Genomic DNA, 20,153 nt, shown 5'->3' on the forward strand with positions numbered 1-20,153 from the left:
AAAAAAGAAGAAAGGAAAGGAAAGGAAGGCATCTCCGCGCCGGTATTTAAACTGATTTCCAGTACTGCACTGTTGGTCTGCGTGGCCCCGCCCGACGGTCAGTGCGTGAACTTTTCTGTTTCCGCCGAAGACCGCCGGCATTGCTGGGCCCCGATCATCCACTTGCTTCTTGTTTCTTGATTGTTCTTCACTTCACCCCAACCGTGCTGTTTTACCTCCCTCGGTGTCGGTGACCATTCTGTTCCGGCGCGTGTATTCCTCATCCTCTCCGGTCCATCTATAGATGCCCTTTACACTTTCATAATGCTTAGTCGTGCCGTACTGCCTCTGACGAGGCCGAACGTCCTCACCTCGACCGTTCGAGCTTCAACTATTTCCGTCGCCCACTCGCGCTGGTATGCGAAGTCCACCAAGCCCAAGACTCCCTACAAGCTTCCTCAGTCCGTCAAGTCTGCCAATTCAGAACAGTCGCCCAAGGCTCCCTCTCAGAACGACTACTCCGCGGAGCAGGCCGAATTCGATACCAAGGCTGCGCCGGCCACCGAAGCCGTGAGTTTGATGACGACGCTGATAATCTCAACACATCTTCTGACACTTTTCATTTTCAGTCTGAGACCGGTTCTACAGCTCCCCAAAACTATGCTCCTCAAAAACCCCTGCCCGATCTCACCCAGGGCATTCCCTCCACCCTTGCCGCAGAATTGGAAGCCGCCTCGAAGAACCGCGGATCAAGCAAGCTAAACCTCACAGAGGACCCGTCGCGTGCGGAAGATTACGATGATGGTGGCCGTGATATTCCCAATTACGAATCCTCCCTCGATCGCAAGCGCGCCCGTATGGCCAACCTGATGTATGTCCTGTTCCTGCTGGCAGGTGCTGGTGGTGTGGCCTATCTGGGCCGCAACTGGGAGACCGAGGAGGAAGCGAAGGCCCACCCCGACGTGCCATCGGGCTGGGGCTTCGGACTGATGTACAATCGTGCCAAGGCCCGCTTGGGCGATATCACCAGCTACTACAAGGACCCTGCTTTCCCCAAGCTGCTGCCCGATGAGGACCCCAACATGCGTCAGCCTTACACCCTTGTGCTGAGTCTGGAGGATCTCCTGGTGCACAGCGAGTGGAGCCGTGAGCATGGATGGCGTGTGGCCAAGCGTCCGGGTGTCGACTACTTCCTCCGCTACCTCAACCAGTACTACGAACTCGTCCTCTTCACCAGTGTGCCCAGCATGATGGCCGATCAGGTGCTCCGGAAGCTTGACCCCTACCGCATCATCCGCTGGCCCTTGTTCCGTGAAGCCACCAAGTACAAGGATGGAGAGTACATCAAGGTATGTCACTATTGGCTGTACATAGCTCCCAGTCATGACTAACCCAGACAACCAGGACCTGTCCTACCTCAACCGTGATCTGTCCAAGGTGATTTTGATTGACACCAAGGAGGAGCACGCCCGCCTGCAGCCCGAAAACGCCGTCATTCTTGAGAAGTGGCTCGGCGACTCCAAGGACAAGACCCTCGTCGGCATGATTCCCTTCCTCGAATACATTGCCGGTATGGGCGTCGAAGACGTGCGTCCCGTCATCAAGTCCTTCGAGGGCACCCAGATCCCCGTGGAATTCGCCAAGCGTGAGAAGGCCATGCGTGAGCGCTTTGAGAAGGAGCTGGCTGAGGAGCAGAAGAAGCGCCCCCGCAGTGGTCTGGGCAGCTTCGCCTCTGCCCTGGGCCTGAAGTCCACCCGCACCCTGGACGGCGAGCAGAGCCCCTCGGAGGGCTTGGCCCAGGGTAAGATGCTGTGGGACCAGATCCGCGAGCGTGGCCAGAAGAACTACGAGATGATTGAGAAGGAGATCCGTGAGAACGGCGAGAAGTGGCTGGCCGAGATGGCCGCGGAGGAGGAGAAGGCCCGTCAGGAGCAAATGGCCATGATGAAGGGCTCTTTCACCGGCATGTTCGGTGCTGGTCCTAAGCAGTAAATTCTTCTTGAGCGATGACGCGGCGGGGCGCATAAAGCCCTCGCTCGCAATGACCTTCTCTTCTCTCTTCCGCTGTTTACTTCCCAAAAAAAGAAATTTATTGGGTTATTTAATGTATATCCGAGATGTCATCTGCTAGATGGTCTCGGTATGTGGGGTTCACATTAGAGGGGTGTCTTTTCTTTTTTACCTTTTCGTTGGCTCTTGCGCGATTCATCACGGGTTTTCATCTCCGTTGTAAAATAGCATTTGGTTGTGTATTTGGTTTTGCGGTGTATAAATTGATAAATTCTAATGAAGTCAAAAGAAGTTCATTGTCCCTGACTTATGTCTTATCTGTGAAGTCGTATTATCATCTTCTAGGGGAAATAATCCGTAGTCCAACTGAGTTCAAATGTAGTTATCAATATTGGTGGTTGCCGGCTAACATATACTATGTTTTCCTACTACCATAGGGTCTGAAGGGTTTGCGTAGAGAGGGTCGTAGTATTCAACAGTAACATAATACTGCTAGTAGCCGTTGTAGAATATTCCGTGTTTACTAAATCTTGATCAACATCATTGCTAAATGTTGCCATATATTCACATTGAACTCTGGGATAATACAATAGTAGTAATCAGTTATTTAACGGTAGTAAGTACCTTCCCCCACATTTACCGGGGTATGTCATTATTATCTGTTGAGTAAACGTGTACTGGACGACGATTTTCATTCTGATCGTTGACCTTCCCGATTTGTTGACCAAAATTGAAGCTTCAATCGGTTGCAAGATGATGCACCAGGTATATATATTAGCAAATAGTGCTGCCACCGAACCGGTAGTAGTAACTATAAGATCGAACAACTATCGTGATTCAATAACTAGTACTAGTAGCATCCGCATTCAATTCATTGCAGTTGTCCCATGAGAACCATTTCAATAATTGTTCTATCTGGTATAGTACCCCGTACTCGTCAAGTTATCTACTTGTCAGACCTGACTAGATCGCAAGGCCGAGTGACAGCACTGAGACTCTGAGAGGCCGGGAAGGTAGAGGGCGGAAAGAGAAAAGCGCTGATAAGTGCATAGTCATTGAAGAAGTTACCCCCATACCGTCATTGAAGGCTGGAAGGACCAAGCAGGCCTGTCTGGCTTGTGATCGTTAATCTCCTTGCAGTTCTGGAAGCGCGCGCGATCGAAAAAAGCCTTATTACTCCGTAGAATCTGCCAAAAAAACTGTGGGGAGCATCTCAGTCACAACTGAGTCAGCCAGGGCGACCAACCACGTGCCCCAGATTGGTGGAATGGCCATCCGCGCAAGCACTAGTCTTCTTTAGGAGAAGGTCCCTCCTGCCAGGGCTTAGCGCGGTAAGATTGCATACATTGTTTCATAGTTACAACTAGTGTCTTTAGTAGTAGTGAACAATGCCTCTTAATACATCTCATACATACATACACTAGCATAGTAGCTGGTTCTTGTGTTTCATTGTCAGGAACCCATTTCATCCACTCTCCTCCTCTTTTCTCCATCCTCCTCATCCCACCTGCTAACTAGTATTCCCCATCGGTTCTCATCTCTTCTTGGACTTCCTTCCCCAAAGTTCTTATATACCTCTTAATGCTTCCCCGCTTCTGACCTATCGAGTTCCCCTTCCTCGGTCATCTGAAACTGCCCCGTTTCAAAAACTCCATACGCATTGGAGCAGAAGATCCCCGGTGCATTATTGGCGTGCGGGTGAGGGACACAGCCACCGGCCTTGCTCGTTGGCGCTTCCCGCTTTGCCCACCAGCGTGCTTCCTTCCGCTGCCTTTATTTCGCCCCCTATGTCCTCGAAAAATCATGCTGGGCTTCGATAATTGAACACCCCCAGTGTCGTCTGCATTTGTTCCATCAAATGTAGACCCGCGTGGGCGAGACTCCAACTAACTACTACTACTACCATCGACCATGGAGGAGGATGTCCGGTTGCCCACCTCAGAGCGGCTTGGCGGCCCCCATCTTGATCCCGATCAGTGTCCCTCGACCACTTGCTCCCTTAAGCTGCATCAGGAGCTCCCGAAAAGCACGCGACCGCGTTTGGAGAAGCAGGCCTTGTCACCGTTTGCTCGTTTGCCTCGTACCGTCATCGAGCAGTAAGTGCACTTCCGTCGTCCCAGAGCCGGCGCATCGCGCGAGCGACAATCATGTGATTGATGATATCTGCTGCCTGTGCTCGGAAGCTTTTCTGATTTAATTGGCGCCTTAGTATCCTATATGTTGCGGATGCCAACACATTTGCGTCGCTAACACTGCTGAATCGAAAATGGCGACGCATATCGGACTCAACCATTTTGTATGCGCACCATCTTTTCCAATGCCCGTCCTTTGCCTTGACGCAGAAGGCTACTGAGCAGCCCGCTCACTCAAGTGATCTTATACTGCTCAAGCGGCAGTTCGGCGCGCAGGTCAGGCGGAATGCATTCGATGCTTTTCTCCGGCCCCGCAGGACTCTCATCAAGCTTACTTCGACTTCCATGAGCTCCTCGACGGCCTTCCCGCAAGGTGAAGCATTTCGCTTTTCTTTCTCTCCAAATGCACAGCTTATCCTGTGCATCAGCTCTTCCAGAATTGTGGTTCTCGATGTAACCGCGGATCTGGCGGTCGTGAAACACGAGCTCAAGACTTGGCGACGGCCTTTGAACGCTGCCATTGTTGATGATGGCTCCATTCTCGCTGTGGTTTCCTCTACTCACCGGGTCAATATTTACCGCCTTACCGATGATGAAGCGAAACACATTCAAGATTTGACATTGAACGACGTTCCTCGGACCCTAACGCTCTCCCCGACAGGGGGGGTCCTTGCCATTGCGTACGATGATCGGATCGAAGTCTACGCCATCGGTGAAGGGGCACTGGCTACCGAGCGAAGAGCTGTGCGCTGCTCCGGAGTTGACTCGGTGTCGTTTTCCTCTGATGGTGTCATGCTACTAGGGACTTCCGCTGATCGCGGTAATGGCGGTCTTGTCACTATAACAGTGCCGTTCTACACAGAATCAGAAACTGAGTATTCCCCAAGGGATGCTCAGATCCGGATGTGGACAACACAGATTTTGTTTCCAGACGTAACCACCGGGCTTAGCCATGCCTGTTTGCTCCCCTTGCACGCAGAAGGTGAAGGCAATTGGCTACTAGGGTTTGATGAACAAATAAACACGTTTCGAGCATTCGGGGTGCACAACACGAACTCAGGCACAGCATATTTCGTGACTCCGATGTCTGAGGATGGGTCCCGGGAGACATCTCCCATCATGCTACCCACTGTTGACGACCTCGGGGAGCTAGCTGCTATAGGGTTCGAGAGTTCTGGCTTATGGGTATATGGTGTACCTGATCGTCTGGATATTGCTCCTGTAGCTCCCAACGCAAGAACATATGCTGAAGTGGATGCTGAGCAGGGCCCTTCAATCGAGGAAGCGGCTGCTGCCCGGGATAGCCTGTCCCGACTCCAGCAGACCATCACAAAGCCCAAAGTCCTAATCAATGGCCATAAGATGAGCGTTATGCCGGGAATGACAGCAGCTTGCTGGGTACGCCACCCAAGCTGTGTGGCTGGCCGTCGTAGATTGGTAGCCGTTGCTCCTGGTGGCGTTAGCCCTCCGACGATTGGCGAAGAAGACGTGCCGGTAGATGGCGGACGTGTGCTGCTGTTAGACTTCGAACGATCTGCCACAAATGGTGACTCAACTGAAGTCAACATCGAGGTCGGTGATGCGGAGCCGAAGATCCTGAGTGAACCGAACTCTACCATAGATACCGAAGTCGAGCTGGAGAGGAGAAGGACGCGATTACATCGTGGGAATACTACTTCGCCTCGGGCACGCGCATTTGCTCGAGAATCCTATCCTTCGGCCAACTCGGTCGTCCACGCACCTCGGCAAAATGTGCGCAGAAACAGCTCCTTCTTCTCGGGCTCTTCGACTAGCGACATTCAGCACATTCCGGAATCACCGTATGACAACACGCAACCTCGATCTCGGGACACGTTGCGTCGTGCAGCCACGGCCGCGGCTAGTGGTCGCGGACGCTATAACCCACGCTATCAAGACGAAGCACGCCCTGTTCAAGGCCAAAGGCCAGCCTCACAGGCTTTCCAGGTCCCTCATGAGAGCGACGCAGACAATTGGGTTCCACCGCCCCCTCCCTATTCTAGGGTCCCCGACGCACCGCTTCCCGATTATCTCCGAAGGACCCTCCTCCCTTCGCATACGGAACCGGCCCGTAGAGTCGGTGATGTTCCAGAAGACATCCAGAGACCTCAGACCAGTCGTCTGGAACAGATGGTCGACGAATCTACGTCCCGAAGCTCGCTACAAAGATTGCATACCATTACTGGCTCACGGCTCGCGGCTCGCATGAGGAGGGGCATGAGAGACTCCGAGTCCCCTGAACCGAACAGACGACATACCATGTTCTTTCGCAGAAGAGATTCTGCCACAGGACCCCAACCTAACGTCCACAGCCTTGATGGAGCGCAGATGCCTGTGTCAGAGCAAGACCCTTCGGTCAACTTTCAGGGTCAACTGCACCCTGTCCTCAGCGGGTCTACACAGCTAAATCAATCGTCAGCAGTTCAACGAGCAAATTACCAGGACGTTTTGCTTGAGGAGTCTTTACCTGACGCCCCGGACTGGCAGGAGGCTATGCCCCCGACACAGAATGGGACTTTCAATCTGGACCATTACCCATACTCCATCTCCTCGCCTAATCTTCAGGTCTCGACCCTTCAACATGATGCCCCCGAGGCGGTGCATGGGAGTCGACAACGTTCCACCTACTACCGAGGAGCAGATCGGCGCTCTCATCCTCAGAATGTCCGGCTCCCGCCTGGGGGTATTCCACCGCTGAACCGCCGGGCATCAACCGACCCCACACTATCTACCAGCTCACAAGCGGCTGCACATGATCTGTGGCGGAGACGCATTGAAGAGTGGAACGAGCAGACCATCTACGAGAGAAGCAAACGCAGAAGCAAATGTATAGTGATGTAGGAAGATTGCCATTATGTTGCGTGGGTTAGACTGTTTAGGCTTTTGGCTCCGGATGTTTCGTGTTTTTTACTTAGCTCATATACCCGAGTGGACATATATAGGCTTTGTAGAGCTGTGCATATTGATCTTCTCAACCACATCTTTTGACCTTGCGCAGCTTTTACTTTCTGTTTTGAACCGCAGGCAAATAAGGTGTATACTGTGTCTCTTATTTTTAGACAAGCGCTATGATGGCTGCTTATCCCGGCATCTCTTCAACGGATCCCAAACGGTCAATTTGGGGTATTTGATACCATGTCAACTTGATCAGGATAGGAATTCTATTTCATGAAGCTCCAAGTTCATACTAATCATGAAAAGAGTTTAAGTATACCACTGCCGAAAGACAGCGGAATTAAAGCCATGACTCATTGTGTTTTCTATAATTACCACAAAGCCAGATTTATTCAAAGGAGGTGGTTGTGTTTCTGCGTCTCTCCTTCCTCGCAAGTCAAAGAAAGGTATCGTCCCGTGGTTTACGTCTTTGTGCCTAATATTCTGTCCATCATATTCTTCCCCTAACCGTGCAACCTAATAACAGCAATACCAGGGGAATATGCTGGATTTGCTCTTCTTAATGTCTTTGATTTCAACATCCTAAATATGCCACTATATGGCTACTACCAGCATACATTACTTTCGCGGCATTTCATGCCTATCATTGAATTGGTAGACTTACCCAGTAGCCACCATGTCCGAAGCCCCACACTCACGCTACAATCTTCGAAAAAGAAACCCCGTCGATAATGACGTTTTCGAAGAACTGGAAAAGTTCTTGAGTGAGCAACGCAATATTCTCCGGGTAAGAAAGCCACGAACAGGTGGAGGAGCAGGAAAGCCACGAAGAGGCAAAGGAGGAAGAAAGCCACGGAAAGGTAAAGGCAAAGCCTCACAGGGGCCATCAACGCCAGAATCGTTTACAACAAAGATCCACGTCAAATTTATCGCAGACATCCAAGAAGAATCAGATCAACAGTCCGAGGAAGCCTCAACAGAAAGTGCCGCCAACGTCTCCGATTGGTATCGCTCCTCCCATAGCGAGGCGGATCTCAAACCTGGGGAGTCTCACTCTAACAGACATTTCTATTACCAGCGGACCGGAACTCCCAGGTCCGATTGCTTGTTCGCTGCCAATGTTGAGGTAGTAAACAAGGTGCCGGTGGATATCATCGTTGACCCCAAATACATGCCGTCAGATGATGATACAGGTGAGTAAGCTCTGCTGTGCTGTGCATTTCGAGCACTAATCCGGGATTTGCGATGGTCCTAGAATTCCAGAGACTAGTGGACCTATGGCAAGATCCTGCAGTCGAAGATAAGGTTGAATTATCGGACTGGTCTGAGTTAGAAAAACTAGTAGATCCGAAGAAAGCCAGGTTCGCGCCCCTTTTCAGGGACGTTCATGATGACAGATATCGTAAGAAAACAGAACCAGATATCCTATTTGATTATATCGCCTCGCTATTTGAGCAATTACCAAGTCAAGGAGAGATGTGTGTCATCCTTTGACTTCCCGAATGCTATAGAGCCATGAGAAAGCTGACTATGTTCACCCACTCAGTGATTTTCGTCAGAATTGCTACTTCCCGCTCGCGCGAGAGGACCTGGGAACGCACCAGGGTCTATATTTCAGTTACTACATTGGAAAAGGAACCTTCAATGTTCCTGGTGGTCAAGCGATTGGCGTTCCTCTCGCCGTTTGCACTGTGAGATTTCTCCTCCTTGTGAGCTGGTACCTGAAGCTGAACAACCTGCAGTGCAAACCGAAGCTCGGACGAGCTGGCATCGCCCGGTCTGAGATCCCGGGACTTCTGTTTCAAGCCAACATGGCCTTCGAATTCGAAAGTAATCACGAGCAATATCCTGCATATGTCATCAGCGTGCGAGGCTGGAAGATCCGCTTCGTCAAAGGTATTATGACCCGGCAGGAAGTTGCCCGTCTCCAAGATAAGAAGCTATCAGGGAGGATCAAGGTGCAGCGAACTGGGGCGTACGATCTCTATTACCGCAACGAGCGCAAGGAGTTTATCCGAGTTATGCTAGGCTTGTTGCGGTCATTCAAAGATCGACGCGAAGCAGACTTTTCTACCGAACTGCTCTGATTCGGTGGTGACGTACAACCAGTGATGGCGTATATGTGCGTGTGTGTATAAACATGCCGTATTCATTATTCTGTGGAACTATAGCGACTGAAGTTAAGGCACTTGGACAGACCTTGTTGGTCATTGGCCTGGTAGTTATAGTGTTATTACGCCTCCAGTGGGTCTTTATCAGATTTTAATCCTGTTGAACGGGGTCTCGAAAAACAGGCAGATTCATTAACCTCCGACGAACCTAATACGAGCACGCAGACATGAGCAGCAGCTCCAGGCAGTAAGCACTATTAGAACCGAAGAATAGCCTGAAGCCCATACATGCATCGGATATGGAATGATCAAAGACCGATGACAGCGTACGGGGCACACGCAGACATGCCCCCTTATTTCCAATTGACCTACTCCTCCTTGACAAGTGGTGAAATAATGGACATGATATTTGGATAATCAGGTCGAACATGAGTGGTCAAATCCAAACCAGTCGTCCGGCGGCCTAGGTCCTGGTCCGTCGGACGTCCGAGCTTCCGGCTGGCGTCGGATAGGCTGCTATGGTGATAGGGCGAGGGGTGGGGCCAATTAGATTAATTAGTGTATGAGCTTTCTGGAGGTAGTTGATAGTCATACCATGTTTCCTTTACAAACTTCCCCTTTATGAATAAAAACAAGCAAGTAATCTGATTGTTCCTGCTATACGATATCAACATCAAGGACTGGCGTATAGTTAGGGTTGAAATCAGGGACTCGGGATTACCTAACAGAAAGGGTTCAGGTGGGGCGGATCCTCCGATGGCCCGTGCTGACTAAGACGCCACCGTTGCGCCCCTGCTATCATCACGTGCTTTTTTTTTTCGGGCGAGACCACGTGAGAGCGAGATCGGACAGCTTCTCCTCGCTCGCAGTCCGTTTCCCCCGCGCTGGATTGATTCCATCCCAATCTCAGTAAGAAAGGGTCTGGATCCCTCCATTCGACTCCTCTTTGAAAGGATCTGCACGCACAAACAGCACAGCGCCTTGACATAACCTCACCCTTTTGGTGTTGTTTGTTTCACTCTTCTCCGACTCGCTCTCCGAAGTTCTTTCTCTCACGTGGGCAAAAGGCTCGTGCCCAGCCAATTTCCCCGACAGACCCCGATCATTCTTTTCTTTTCTTTTTTTGGTGTTATAATACCACATCCTATTTCGGCCCTCTTCCTACCTTCCCTACTATCAGCCTGGAGTCTTCCGAACGATCGCCCAGCGGAATCGGAGGCAGGGGCCTGCAGGGTACCATCCTGGAGCCACTCGCAGGAGAGAATGCTTCTGCTGCCCCCAGTCCCGTAATGGGAGGTGTCAGCCATCCGTCTGTCTCCCCTGCTGTTGGGTCTGATGCTGCGGGTCCAGCCAGGAAGCGCACCACGACCATGGCGGGGTTGGACAGCTCTCCGGGCAGTATCGATGATGTCGATGGGCAGGACAATCAGGAGGAGAAGAAGAGACAGCCCGTGAAACGGGCTTGTAATGAATGTCGTCAACAAAAGGTAAGCTCACGCCACACTTAGGGTTTCTATTCATCCGAGACATGTGGCTTACTTGGATTGTTATTAACCTTCTCTTTCGTAACAGCTCCGATGTGATGTTATTCAAGACCCGTGGACGGATTGCTCCCGATGTCGTCGTCTGAAGCTGGATTGTAAAATCGAATCCAACTTCAAACGGGTTGGGAAACGCAGTCGCAACGCCGAGATGGAACGCGAGATCATCGAGCTGAGAAAGCAGATTGCTACTGTGCAGGCTGGGGCTATGCCTCAACCGCAGTCGGCATCTTTGCCGCCGGTTCAGACGCCCAAGCAAGAAACGGCCAGCCAGGTTGGCTCGGGAGTCTACCATACGCCGTCGGCCATGTCTGCTGATCAGTATATGGGATCTCATGAGGCTGTTGCGTCGCTTTTGGATTTGCGCTCCGGCTTTGATGGCTCGAACTACATGAGGAACGGCAATCATCACTTCAAGCGCATTGAAGATGTCGCGGTCGTTCCGGAGAGGGTGACGGAGCTCTTTCATCTGTAAGGCTTGAAGCAGAATATTTATCAAAGATATATGCTAATGTTGTTAGGTTCTTTACCTTCTACCATCCTTTTCTACCATTCCTTGATCGAGACCAGTCGCCCGATGATTACTACAGCGCATCGCCACTGCTGTTCTGGACCATCATCAGTGTAGGCGCGCGGCGCTTCCAGGCCGACACCCACCTTCTTAATTCCCTCTCAGGCCCGGTCTCGCGATTGGTGTGGAGTACGCTGGCGGACATCCCACAAAGCTACCACGTCGTGAAGGCTCTCTGTTTGCTCTGTACCTGGCCTTTTCCTACTAGCAGCACGTCCACCGATCCGACCTTCATGCTCTGCGGTATGATGATCCAAGTGGCAATGCAGCTGGGCCTGCATCGTCCGTCTCATACGCAGGACTTTAGCAAATTCCGCGTGGAGCTTATTGAAGAGGAACTTCGCGACAAGGTGCGAACCTGGGCAGTCTGCAACATTGTCGCCCAGCGGTATGTGGTCCCATCGATATCGTTATCGATTCGATTTTTTTCTGACTAGGATGCAGTGTTGCTACTGGTTATGGCCAGCCTCCGTCCTCTGTGTACGACTGGACACTGTCTTCGAATGACTCCGTGGACCCCAACTTTAGGTTGCCCGACGACATCAGATCGAGGCTGGAGATCGAAAAGTTTTGCGACAAGGTCACCAAGTCTTTATATACTAACCGGCGGGACCCTGTCGGGCTCTGCAGCGATCAGGAGCGATCAACATTGATCTCATTTCTGTCGCGGGACTTCGATGAATTGGAGAATCAGCTGAAGGCGCACAATGACTGTACGTTCTTCCTTAGGCATTATGATGCTTGTTATAAGCCGATCTAACCTTTGCAGGTATCACTAATCTCTATTTGCGCGCATCGAATCTTCACCTTCACTTGTCTGCGTTCTTCGACGACACGACCGCAAAGGATTATAGAGAGCGTCTTCTCTCGCTCTATGTCGCTACCACGACCTTCCTCGAAGCAGCGATGAACCTGGAAACGGAAGTCGGCCCGGTGCTGTCATACACCCCGTACTACGTGTATCAGATGATGGTCGCGGGCGGATGCACTCTGCTGAAGCTATGCAAGAGCTTTTTCGCCGCGCACATCGACATGGATTATGCAAAGAACCTCTTCAATCGGACGATCTGGGCCATTCGACGCGTGTCCGTTTCCAGCAACGACCTCCCAGAGCGACTGGCAGAAGTGGTGGCGCAGATGTGGCGGCTGAACAACGTGCCCACACCAAAATTGACGGCAGACGGCGGAGAGGTCGACGACTCGCTGATGCTCAAGGTGCGGTGCCGGATGAGTATGTCCTTGCTTTTCGACTCAGTCTGGCGGTGGCGGGAAGACGCGCGGACCAAGGGGCGTAATCTTGAAGGTATGCACGCGTGCAAACAAATCTAACGTATGTATCGGAGACTGACAACACCTGCAGCATATCTTAAAAACCCAACCAACCCAGACTCGAACGCCGAATCCTCCAACTCATCATCTGTCCAACCTACGCGCACCTCGACAGCGACACCCGGGGTCGCCGGCGCCGCAGACCCCAGTCTCGCGCCAGCCCCCATGCTCCCACAAGCCAACATGGGCGTATCCGCACCGAGCGCTGTGGGCGCCCTTCCCAGCGGATTCATGGAACCCAATTACGAAGTATTCGATCCGCTGAACTGGCTTCTGGACGGACTGGTTGATTTGCCGTATTCATACTCGACGATATCGGGGATAGAGTCTCAGGGTATTGCATGAGCAGAATAATTCTGTCGACGACTTGACATGGCACATAAAATTTCCTACACTATGCTACATATATTTGACGACTGTTTGATGTTTATTGTTGCTTGATTGATTGATGTACCATATTATTATACCAGCGAGATGATTGGCTTGATGTCCGACACACGCACACAACCCCGACTATCCTTACGTTATGGAGTTGGACAGGAGCGAGGAGTTGGCGATTTGCTTTGCTAGCTTCGAATGAAGCTAGGGTTGGATTTTTGTTTTGTTCAGATGATACCATGTATCGATAGTTGGATGCGATGCATATAGTGCAATAGATGTATTTACATGGCTTTTCCTACTCCGAGATAAGATTCTTCTATATTTAAATATTTTGTTTTATTTTCTTTCAGAGTAAATATATAGTTTTAAGGGTACCATGTTATCTACAATCTAAGGTATATATAGATTGTGATATGGTTATGGTTATCTTAGTCTCAAGTCTAACCACGGAATCACGTGGCGTATTCCAACGTCTAATTACGTAGTTACCACCTCCATCCAACTGTATACCATCTATCTATCTATCTATCTCCCATACTACTCTATATCTACTATAACTCTATAATAACATCAATCATCAGATCCACAACACAAAAGCAGAATTAGAAGCTATGCCCAACTTCGAAACAAAAAGACCTCCTTCCTCCCTCCTCATTCCTAAGAAACGTCCCCTCAAAACAAAATCATCATCATCATCATCATTATCCAAAACCTATCCTACAGAGAAACACACACCAAGTCTATATTTCACATCAACATCCACAGAACAAGAACCCCAAACCAAAATCGTGAATAAGGATAAAGGAGCGAGTGCTACAACAACGACAACAGAGTTTAATTTCTCACTTCCGCCGCAGCCATTTCTTGATCCGGGGTGTTGGGAGAGGATTCGCGCATCTTCTTCTTCGAGATTAGGTGGTGAGGGTGGAAGTGGGGGTAGGAATGCCTTGCAGTTGAATGAGAAGGAGAGAGAGGAAGAGAGGAGACGGAGGAGAGTGAGGGAGGCGGAGTATGGGGGGATGGCGGTTAGGGGGAGGATCAGATAGTCTCTATTTATTACAGTGAGGATAGTTGTAATGTATGTTTTATTTTGAGTGAGCGAACTTGGTTGGCATCATATCGTGTATATTGTTGCATAAATCATCAGAGTAAGTATGGTATGGTATGGTATGGTATCTTCATCATCGTGGAATGGACTGGGACCATCAAGTATTGTTGAATCATGAGTAGAAAACAATTCCAAAACACAGAACAATACAAAATGCATGCAAAACACTAATCCAAATCATATGCAAAAAAAAAAAAAAAAAAAAAAAAAAAAAAAAAAAAAAAAAAAAAAAAAAACATCATCATATCGTCGTTGACGCCGTCATTCATAGCATAGCATATAGCACATTCTAATTAGCGATAAAGAGAGACATCACGGTCATTCATGTTCAGTCAATGGGTCCAATGGCATCATTCTGGTATTCTCAGCTGCGTGCTCGACTCCATCAGGACTGCCCCGCTGATACTCTGCTTGAGTTTCTCGCGTTTGGCTTCCCGACGGTGTTCGGCGTGTCGCTGCCACGTGCGTCGCACTCGTTTGCGGATGTTACGGATCTTATTCGTTCGCAAGCGCAGCCGCCACCATGACAAAGACCGGAATCGCTGGTGGTGGAGCGATGTCTGCGAGCAGAATGCCTCGGGGCTGAAGACTTGGCTTCCTACGAGCGTGCTGCGGTTGGCGAGGTGTCGACTGGCTTGTTCGGGCCGCCGCCTGGCACCTGGGCTGCGAAGCGCAGGGCCCTCAAACACAACGCGCTGCTGCGGCATGCCCAACGAGTTCTTGATCACTAGGTCCGACGCCTCGGGGTCTGGAGCTGGCGAACGCGGAGCCACGCGAGGCGATTCTTCCTCTGGTTCCGAGTCCTCCCAGAACCGACGAGGTCGCCAAAAGGGCTGCTGTCGCCCATCGATGTCCTTGCCGGCCTTGCGGTTCTTCACCGACGTCAGTGACAATGAGCGGACGAATGAATTGAAAGAGTCAGACCGAGGACGTACCAGCCACGGACGGCGGCCCGGGCCAAACCGACGGCCCCGGCGTTTACTTGGTTCGTTGATGTAACCTGCCCCGCCCGGCTGGCTGTCGACGTCTTGCACGGGTGTCGGTGGCACGACCTGGCAGATGGGCGGTTGTGGTGGCTGGCGGGGGTCTTTGAGCGGGGATGTCATCTCGTAGCGTTGAGTGGGCGATTCTTCCATCCTGTGTTGGTACAGTTCAGGGTAGTCGGGTTGCCCTCGCTGTGCAGACGGGGCCTGCGGATCGACCAAGAGCAATGATTCATTGTTGTGCGGGAAGAATACAACAGTCCTCGCCTCGCTGACTTCGATCAGGCCAGGAGAAGATGAGGGGATCGAGATTTGTGTGTACGGCATCGATGGCGGGCGCAGATGCGACATGTCTTCCACTCCAATGATAATTGACTGCGTCTTGGATGCTTCCGCAGCATCGTGTGGCTCTCGAGCGACGGTCTCTGCTTTGGCTGGACGTGGCGGCTCAGCAACGCGATCATGAGTCCCCTGTTCCGTAAACATTGCATGATCCCGCAGACTCTCCGATGTCAGAGATGTAGTCCGGGAATTATTACGACTGGTTGGTGCAGAGAGCGAGGAGCTGCGAGCCGGGATACTCGGTCGGCCAGAGTGGCGACCACGAGATTCCGCCCGCCTCGTGCTGCTCGCAGTCGTGTCGGATGTGCGCTTCTGACGAGGAGGCTCGCGAGAGCCAGGCCGACTACCCGATGCGGACGGGCCCTGCCGACTCGAGTGGCGCGAGCGGCTTTGCGAGGTATTCCTGCTGGTTGAAGTGGACGACTTAAGGGAAGAGCGTCGTTCCGGGATCACAACCACTGGCACCACGTCCACGGTTTGTTGCTGGGTGTTCACACTGGAGGCCCCAGAGAACGAGATTTCCGACGCGATGCTCTTGCGGTCACTCTCGGTGATTCGACCAGCTTTGTGTACCAGGCGATGTTGCGAGTCCGCGCTGGAAGCGGTTGAAGCATGTTCTGGGCTGGGAAAAGGCGAACTAGCCGAACGCAGCGAGCCCCTCTTATCGGTATGGCGCAGGGATCTTCGGGTGGACCTTGGTGCGTCGATGATCATCACCTCGACAGTGGACGAGGACATAGAAACGTCTGACAGCCGGCGAGCGTCATCGTGCTCGGCAGAGTGAGGCTGGTCCTCCGCACGTGGCCAGCCAATCTCTTCGCGAAACTGCTCAATGGATAAGCCACCAACTGGTTCCTGCGCATCCCTGACAGACTCCCGTAAATTTGAGCGTGCTGGAAGAGCTTTGGTGTTTTGTGTCTCTCGACCATTCATATCGTAGCCCTGTTCTGCGTCCGCATTACGGATCCTAGGAACTCCATTCCTCGTAGACTTCTTCTTGCGCGGCGGCGACACCTTGGATTCCGCACCATTATCCATCTTTCGTTGCGCAGGAGTCTCCATCGCGGACGGTTGGAGGCGCTGAGTACGAGGATCAGGAACCGGTGTCGACTCTCCACTCCCTCGGTCATCATAGTCCGCCGGCTCGTCCCTCCTCAACGATTTCTGTCTGGTAGGCAACAACGACTGCGTCGACTGGCGAGGAGTTTCCGTCTCCGCGTCCGAGATCATTTCATAAGCTGTCCGAAACGACTCGGCGTGCGATGAGGAGGAAGAGGACAGTCCAAAGTGCGACAGTCCCGGACGCGGGGCTGAAGGAGCGACACGCGGGGGAGTAGTTTCAGGCGTGGGTGGATGGGACGGCTTGGAGGTCACCGCCCCGTTCACGGAGTAGGATGAAGTAGCTTTTGGCGTGCTTGTTCCGCTGCTCATGAGGTCTTCGCTCTGAGCAACTCCAGGCGGCGTTATAGGACGGACAAGAGCGGCTGCCAACGGGGTGGCATTTGAAGGGCGGCCATGCTGAGGTTGAGGCGTTGCCTCGATGGCTGGAGGGCTCCAGAGGACATTTGGCCTTCGTCGTAGAGACTTGTGGGCCCTCAACTGGGGCGGATCCAGGTGTCCTGGTGAGGCGAGAGACGTGTTCACGACTTCCAGGCCGGGCATGGTGAGATGGCCCAACTGTCTGGGATGCCCAATTGGCGGACCCGACGGTCGCGGCAATCCGGACTGATATTTGTCACAAGCGATCGCAGTGGGTGATTGGCAGGAGAAGCATTGACACTTGAGTTGTTTCAATGGAGATTGGTCCCAACTGGTAGCTGACGTCGTCGCATCGCCTGCTCACCGCGGCAATTCAGAGTGTCAGGGTCGAGTTTCAAACAGAAAGAGTTACTACAATGGAATAAGAAAATCCCACGACGTGACCGTTGTGGACAACGGCTACCTTGTACACATTCACTGGATCTTTTTTTCCTTATCTTTTTTTTTCTTTTCCCTTTTTTTCTTTCCTCCCAACCCTGGACAAAGTTTGTTGTAAAAGCAACTGAGCGGCGGCCAGCAAGGGAGGGAAGTGGATGGCCAGCGCAAGGGGAGAGAGACGGTAACTAACGAATTAATGCCCGCCCCAGCGCGTCTTACAACCCAGACCGATGCCAATTCTTTTCCGGTCAGCAGCAATGCTCCTCCAGGGGCATCGGCGATCCAAAAATAGAGAATATAGTTAATAAGAATTGGGGCCAGGCAAGGCGTGACACGCAGGAGGAGATCTCGTTGGCACAGAAAAGATCCGAGGAGCGCAACGACGAGGCAAGACAGGTGAGTCGCAAAGACATTCCACGTTGCGGATCCAGCGCGCGGTGCACTTGGAGGACCGCACCAGGTCAATCCGGGAAAATGACCGCGATTAAAGTCGTGGGTCGGCTTGGCAAACTACATGGAGGAAAGCAGAGAGCGGAGGATAAGGCCCAAGTATCGCAAGGCTGGCTAATTGATGGTCTGGAGAAACCCGACCGAATGGAAGTGGGAGAGGATGAGGGGGAATGGATGGAGGGATTGATTTGTTCGGAGAACCGGCGACGATCCAGTGACTCGCCCTGCAGTTGTCACGGGATGCCCCGAATGCTATAGGTTCTCACTACTATAAGACTAGGTTTACTACGATGCCATATAGGACCGGGAAGTACCCGAGGCATGGAGGTGAACGCTACACAGTACACAAAAGTACACAATTAGGTTGTGGTGTCGACCACTGTTGAAGTACTTTCCCCTCAAGTATATCGACACCGCCGGTTGCTGTAGGTTCCTGATCGCGTTGAACAGGAATTGCATCATCGATGACATGAGTCCCCCTGCAACGTTTGGCAGAAATCTCGGGAGTGGCGTGTTGTAATCCATGGTCGACCATAACTGAACCGTTTCCCAGACCGGGAAGCTTTCAGCAAAAGAGGACCCGCGATTGTGATTGCCGGCGCTTGATCGGATCCGACTTTCTGAAGAGAGGAATGAATGGGTAGGAGAGCAGCCACTTAAGTAGGCACGGGATGGACCCCCCCATACGAGGTATTAAACTGCGCATATGATGACATGACGACCAGTGCGTGAGAAGGGGTCTGACGATAATTCGAACCAGGAATAGAGGGCTAGACCGAGATCTTTGAAATAATCAGGACAGAGATTGTATCTCGCGTTAATCTGATCGACTACGTACTAATGTCATTTCCAATCTGAATCAGTCATGAGGAGAACTCGAAGAAATCATGACGAGATATGACGCAGTGTGTGACGGTCAGTGAACAGCCACCAGATAAAAGAAACATTCGGGAGTGATGAAGCGAGATGAGAGAGAGATTAAGTATGGGGTTAGTGAGTAGTACTAGTAGTGGTCGTAGATGATGATGATGATGCCGATGATGCCAGAGTAAAAGAGAGACATTCGGCACGCGAGGCTGGCTGAGTCAGCACCCACCGTGGGAGACAAGACTAGTAAACTAACCCGAAACGGCAACCCAGCATAGGCGAAGATCCCCTTCGACGTCATGGCTGCTTGCAATTCCACCTCCGCTGGCCGATGACGCTCCATGCCGTTCATTTGATTTCCTCTTTTTCCCTTTTCTTTTTTTTTATTCAGAATTATTTTTATTTTTATTCCACGCTTCCTCTTGCATCGGCATATTTGGTCTGAATTTATAATCTTAATAGCCTCTCATCCGCCTTCATCCGCCGATTTTCTGATTCCTGCCACGGTGCTCCCTCACGTTGTGCTGCCTGCAGTCTGTCCAGCTGCCCCCATCCATCCATCCATCCATCTGCCCATCGGCCAGCATTTCCCCACCATCCCGTCCTTACGCTCTCTCTCCGTCCCATCTCAGCTGAAAGAGAAAGGGAAAGAAGATTAAATTAAAATTAAATTACCCTACGACGATTATTTTGTGACTGGTGTCCCGTCCATTCTCCAATCTATCTCAATCCATAATCTGTGACTGTGAAGTTTGACAGTCCGTCTTGTGTACTGTGCAGCAGCAGCAAGCAGCAGTGATCTCACTAGCAGGTAATTAAAGAATAATCCCAAAAATACCCTCCCCTCCTGTTTTTCTCCTCCCACCCCTTTTTTGTGTGTGTCCATTTTCTTTGTTTGGTCCTGCCATCCTGTATTTTCATTTGACAAATCCCGATCGATCGTCTTCCCGAAACGTCATCGTCTGTCTTTTTGAAGTTATTCTGGCATTTCTCACGCACATCCTTCTTTAGTTACTGTATTTTCCCTACTGACACTAACGGAACATTTACAGTTTAGGCCTTGGCGGGGTAAAAAAGCACCAGCAGCTAAATTAGACAATTTAACCCAAAAAAGGACCAAAACGAAAAAAACAGAGACACCGAGAATCCTGGTTCCTTCCCAATCACATTTCATCATCTGGCTTTCATTTCTCTTCTTCTTTCTCTTCCTCGCCCTACTGACTGACTGACTGACTACTGACCTTGCCTTGCCTGACTCTACTTACTTCCTACTGTCTGTCCTCTTTCTTCCCTCCTTCCCTCCCCTACTCCTACTACTATTATTACTACTATTACTTTCCCTTACACCACTAGCCTTTTCCTTTTCATTTTTCCCTTTTCCATTGTAATCCCCCACTTTCCCCTTCCTTCTCCCCCTTACTCAGCACGCACACACACCATGAGTACCATACAAAGTCTTAAGAATTTCATACGTCATGGCAAACAAGCCCGCCTGGTGACGCCGCATGCCGAGCCCACC

At 51.3% G+C, this 20,153-nt stretch overlaps 9 protein-coding genes across 9 annotated transcripts; 5 read left to right on the top strand and 4 right to left on the bottom strand.

Annotated features, from left to right (window-relative positions):
* Positions 1–303: 303 nt before the first annotated feature.
* An07g07880 (uncharacterized protein) lies at positions 304–1,971 on the top strand (the record flags this gene model as incomplete). Its single annotated transcript, XM_001391826.3, has 3 exons — positions 304–549; positions 609–1,328; positions 1,384–1,971. The coding sequence occupies 3 exons, from the start codon at positions 304–306 to the stop codon at positions 1,969–1,971; spliced, it is 1,554 nt and encodes a 517-aa protein (XP_001391863.1).
* Positions 1,972–2,417: 446 nt separating this feature from the next.
* On the bottom strand, positions 2,418–2,684 carry An07g07890 (hypothetical protein; the record flags this gene model as incomplete). Its single annotated transcript, XM_059748610.1, has 2 exons — positions 2,418–2,565; positions 2,614–2,684. The coding sequence occupies 2 exons, from the start codon at positions 2,682–2,684 to the stop codon at positions 2,418–2,420; spliced, it is 219 nt and encodes a 72-aa protein (XP_059601023.1).
* A 757-nt stretch (positions 2,685–3,441) lies between these two features.
* Positions 3,442–3,835, bottom strand: An07g07900 (hypothetical protein; the record flags this gene model as incomplete). Its single annotated transcript, XM_059748611.1, has 3 exons — positions 3,442–3,496; positions 3,590–3,729; positions 3,818–3,835. The coding sequence occupies 3 exons, from the start codon at positions 3,833–3,835 to the stop codon at positions 3,442–3,444; spliced, it is 213 nt and encodes a 70-aa protein (XP_059601024.1).
* A 65-nt stretch (positions 3,836–3,900) lies between these two features.
* On the top strand, positions 3,901–6,980 carry An07g07910 (uncharacterized protein; the record flags this gene model as incomplete). Its single annotated transcript, XM_001391829.3, has 2 exons — positions 3,901–4,085; positions 4,199–6,980. 2 exons carry the CDS (start codon positions 3,901–3,903, stop codon positions 6,978–6,980), a joined length of 2,967 nt encoding a protein of 988 aa, XP_001391866.1.
* Positions 6,981–7,710: 730 nt separating this feature from the next.
* Positions 7,711–9,121, top strand: An07g07920 (hypothetical protein; the record flags this gene model as incomplete). Its single annotated transcript, XM_059748612.1, has 4 exons — positions 7,711–8,227; positions 8,290–8,512; positions 8,581–8,725; positions 8,777–9,121. The coding sequence occupies 4 exons, from the start codon at positions 7,711–7,713 to the stop codon at positions 9,119–9,121; spliced, it is 1,230 nt and encodes a 409-aa protein (XP_059601025.1).
* Positions 9,122–10,434: 1,313 nt separating this feature from the next.
* On the top strand, positions 10,435–12,931 carry An07g07930 (uncharacterized protein; the record flags this gene model as incomplete). Its single annotated transcript, XM_001391831.1, has 6 exons — positions 10,435–10,632; positions 10,718–11,157; positions 11,208–11,645; positions 11,702–11,970; positions 12,027–12,560; positions 12,618–12,931. 6 exons carry the CDS (start codon positions 10,435–10,437, stop codon positions 12,929–12,931), a joined length of 2,193 nt encoding a protein of 730 aa, XP_001391868.1.
* Positions 12,932–14,425: 1,494 nt separating this feature from the next.
* An07g07940 (uncharacterized protein) lies at positions 14,426–17,062 on the bottom strand (the record flags this gene model as incomplete). Its single annotated transcript, XM_059748613.1, has 1 exon — positions 14,426–17,062. The coding sequence occupies one exon, from the start codon at positions 17,060–17,062 to the stop codon at positions 14,426–14,428; it is 2,637 nt and encodes an 878-aa protein (XP_059601026.1).
* A 6-nt stretch (positions 17,063–17,068) lies between these two features.
* Positions 17,069–18,025, top strand: An07g07950 (hypothetical protein; the record flags this gene model as incomplete). Its single annotated transcript, XM_059748614.1, has 4 exons — positions 17,069–17,154; positions 17,282–17,345; positions 17,439–17,564; positions 17,639–18,025. The coding sequence occupies 4 exons, from the start codon at positions 17,069–17,071 to the stop codon at positions 18,023–18,025; spliced, it is 663 nt and encodes a 220-aa protein (XP_059601027.1).
* A 76-nt stretch (positions 18,026–18,101) lies between these two features.
* Positions 18,102–18,977, bottom strand: An07g07960 (uncharacterized protein; the record flags this gene model as incomplete). The annotated part of the gene is made up of 4 exons (XM_059748615.1): positions 18,102–18,246; positions 18,323–18,387; positions 18,467–18,589; positions 18,891–18,977. 4 exons carry the CDS (start codon positions 18,975–18,977, stop codon positions 18,102–18,104), a joined length of 420 nt encoding a protein of 139 aa, XP_059601028.1.
* Positions 18,978–20,153: the final 1,176 nt, after the last annotated feature.

Source organism: Aspergillus niger (assembly GCF_000002855.4).
Source record: "Aspergillus niger supercontig An07".
Taxonomy (NCBI): Eukaryota; Fungi; Ascomycota; class Eurotiomycetes; order Eurotiales; family Aspergillaceae; genus Aspergillus; species Aspergillus niger.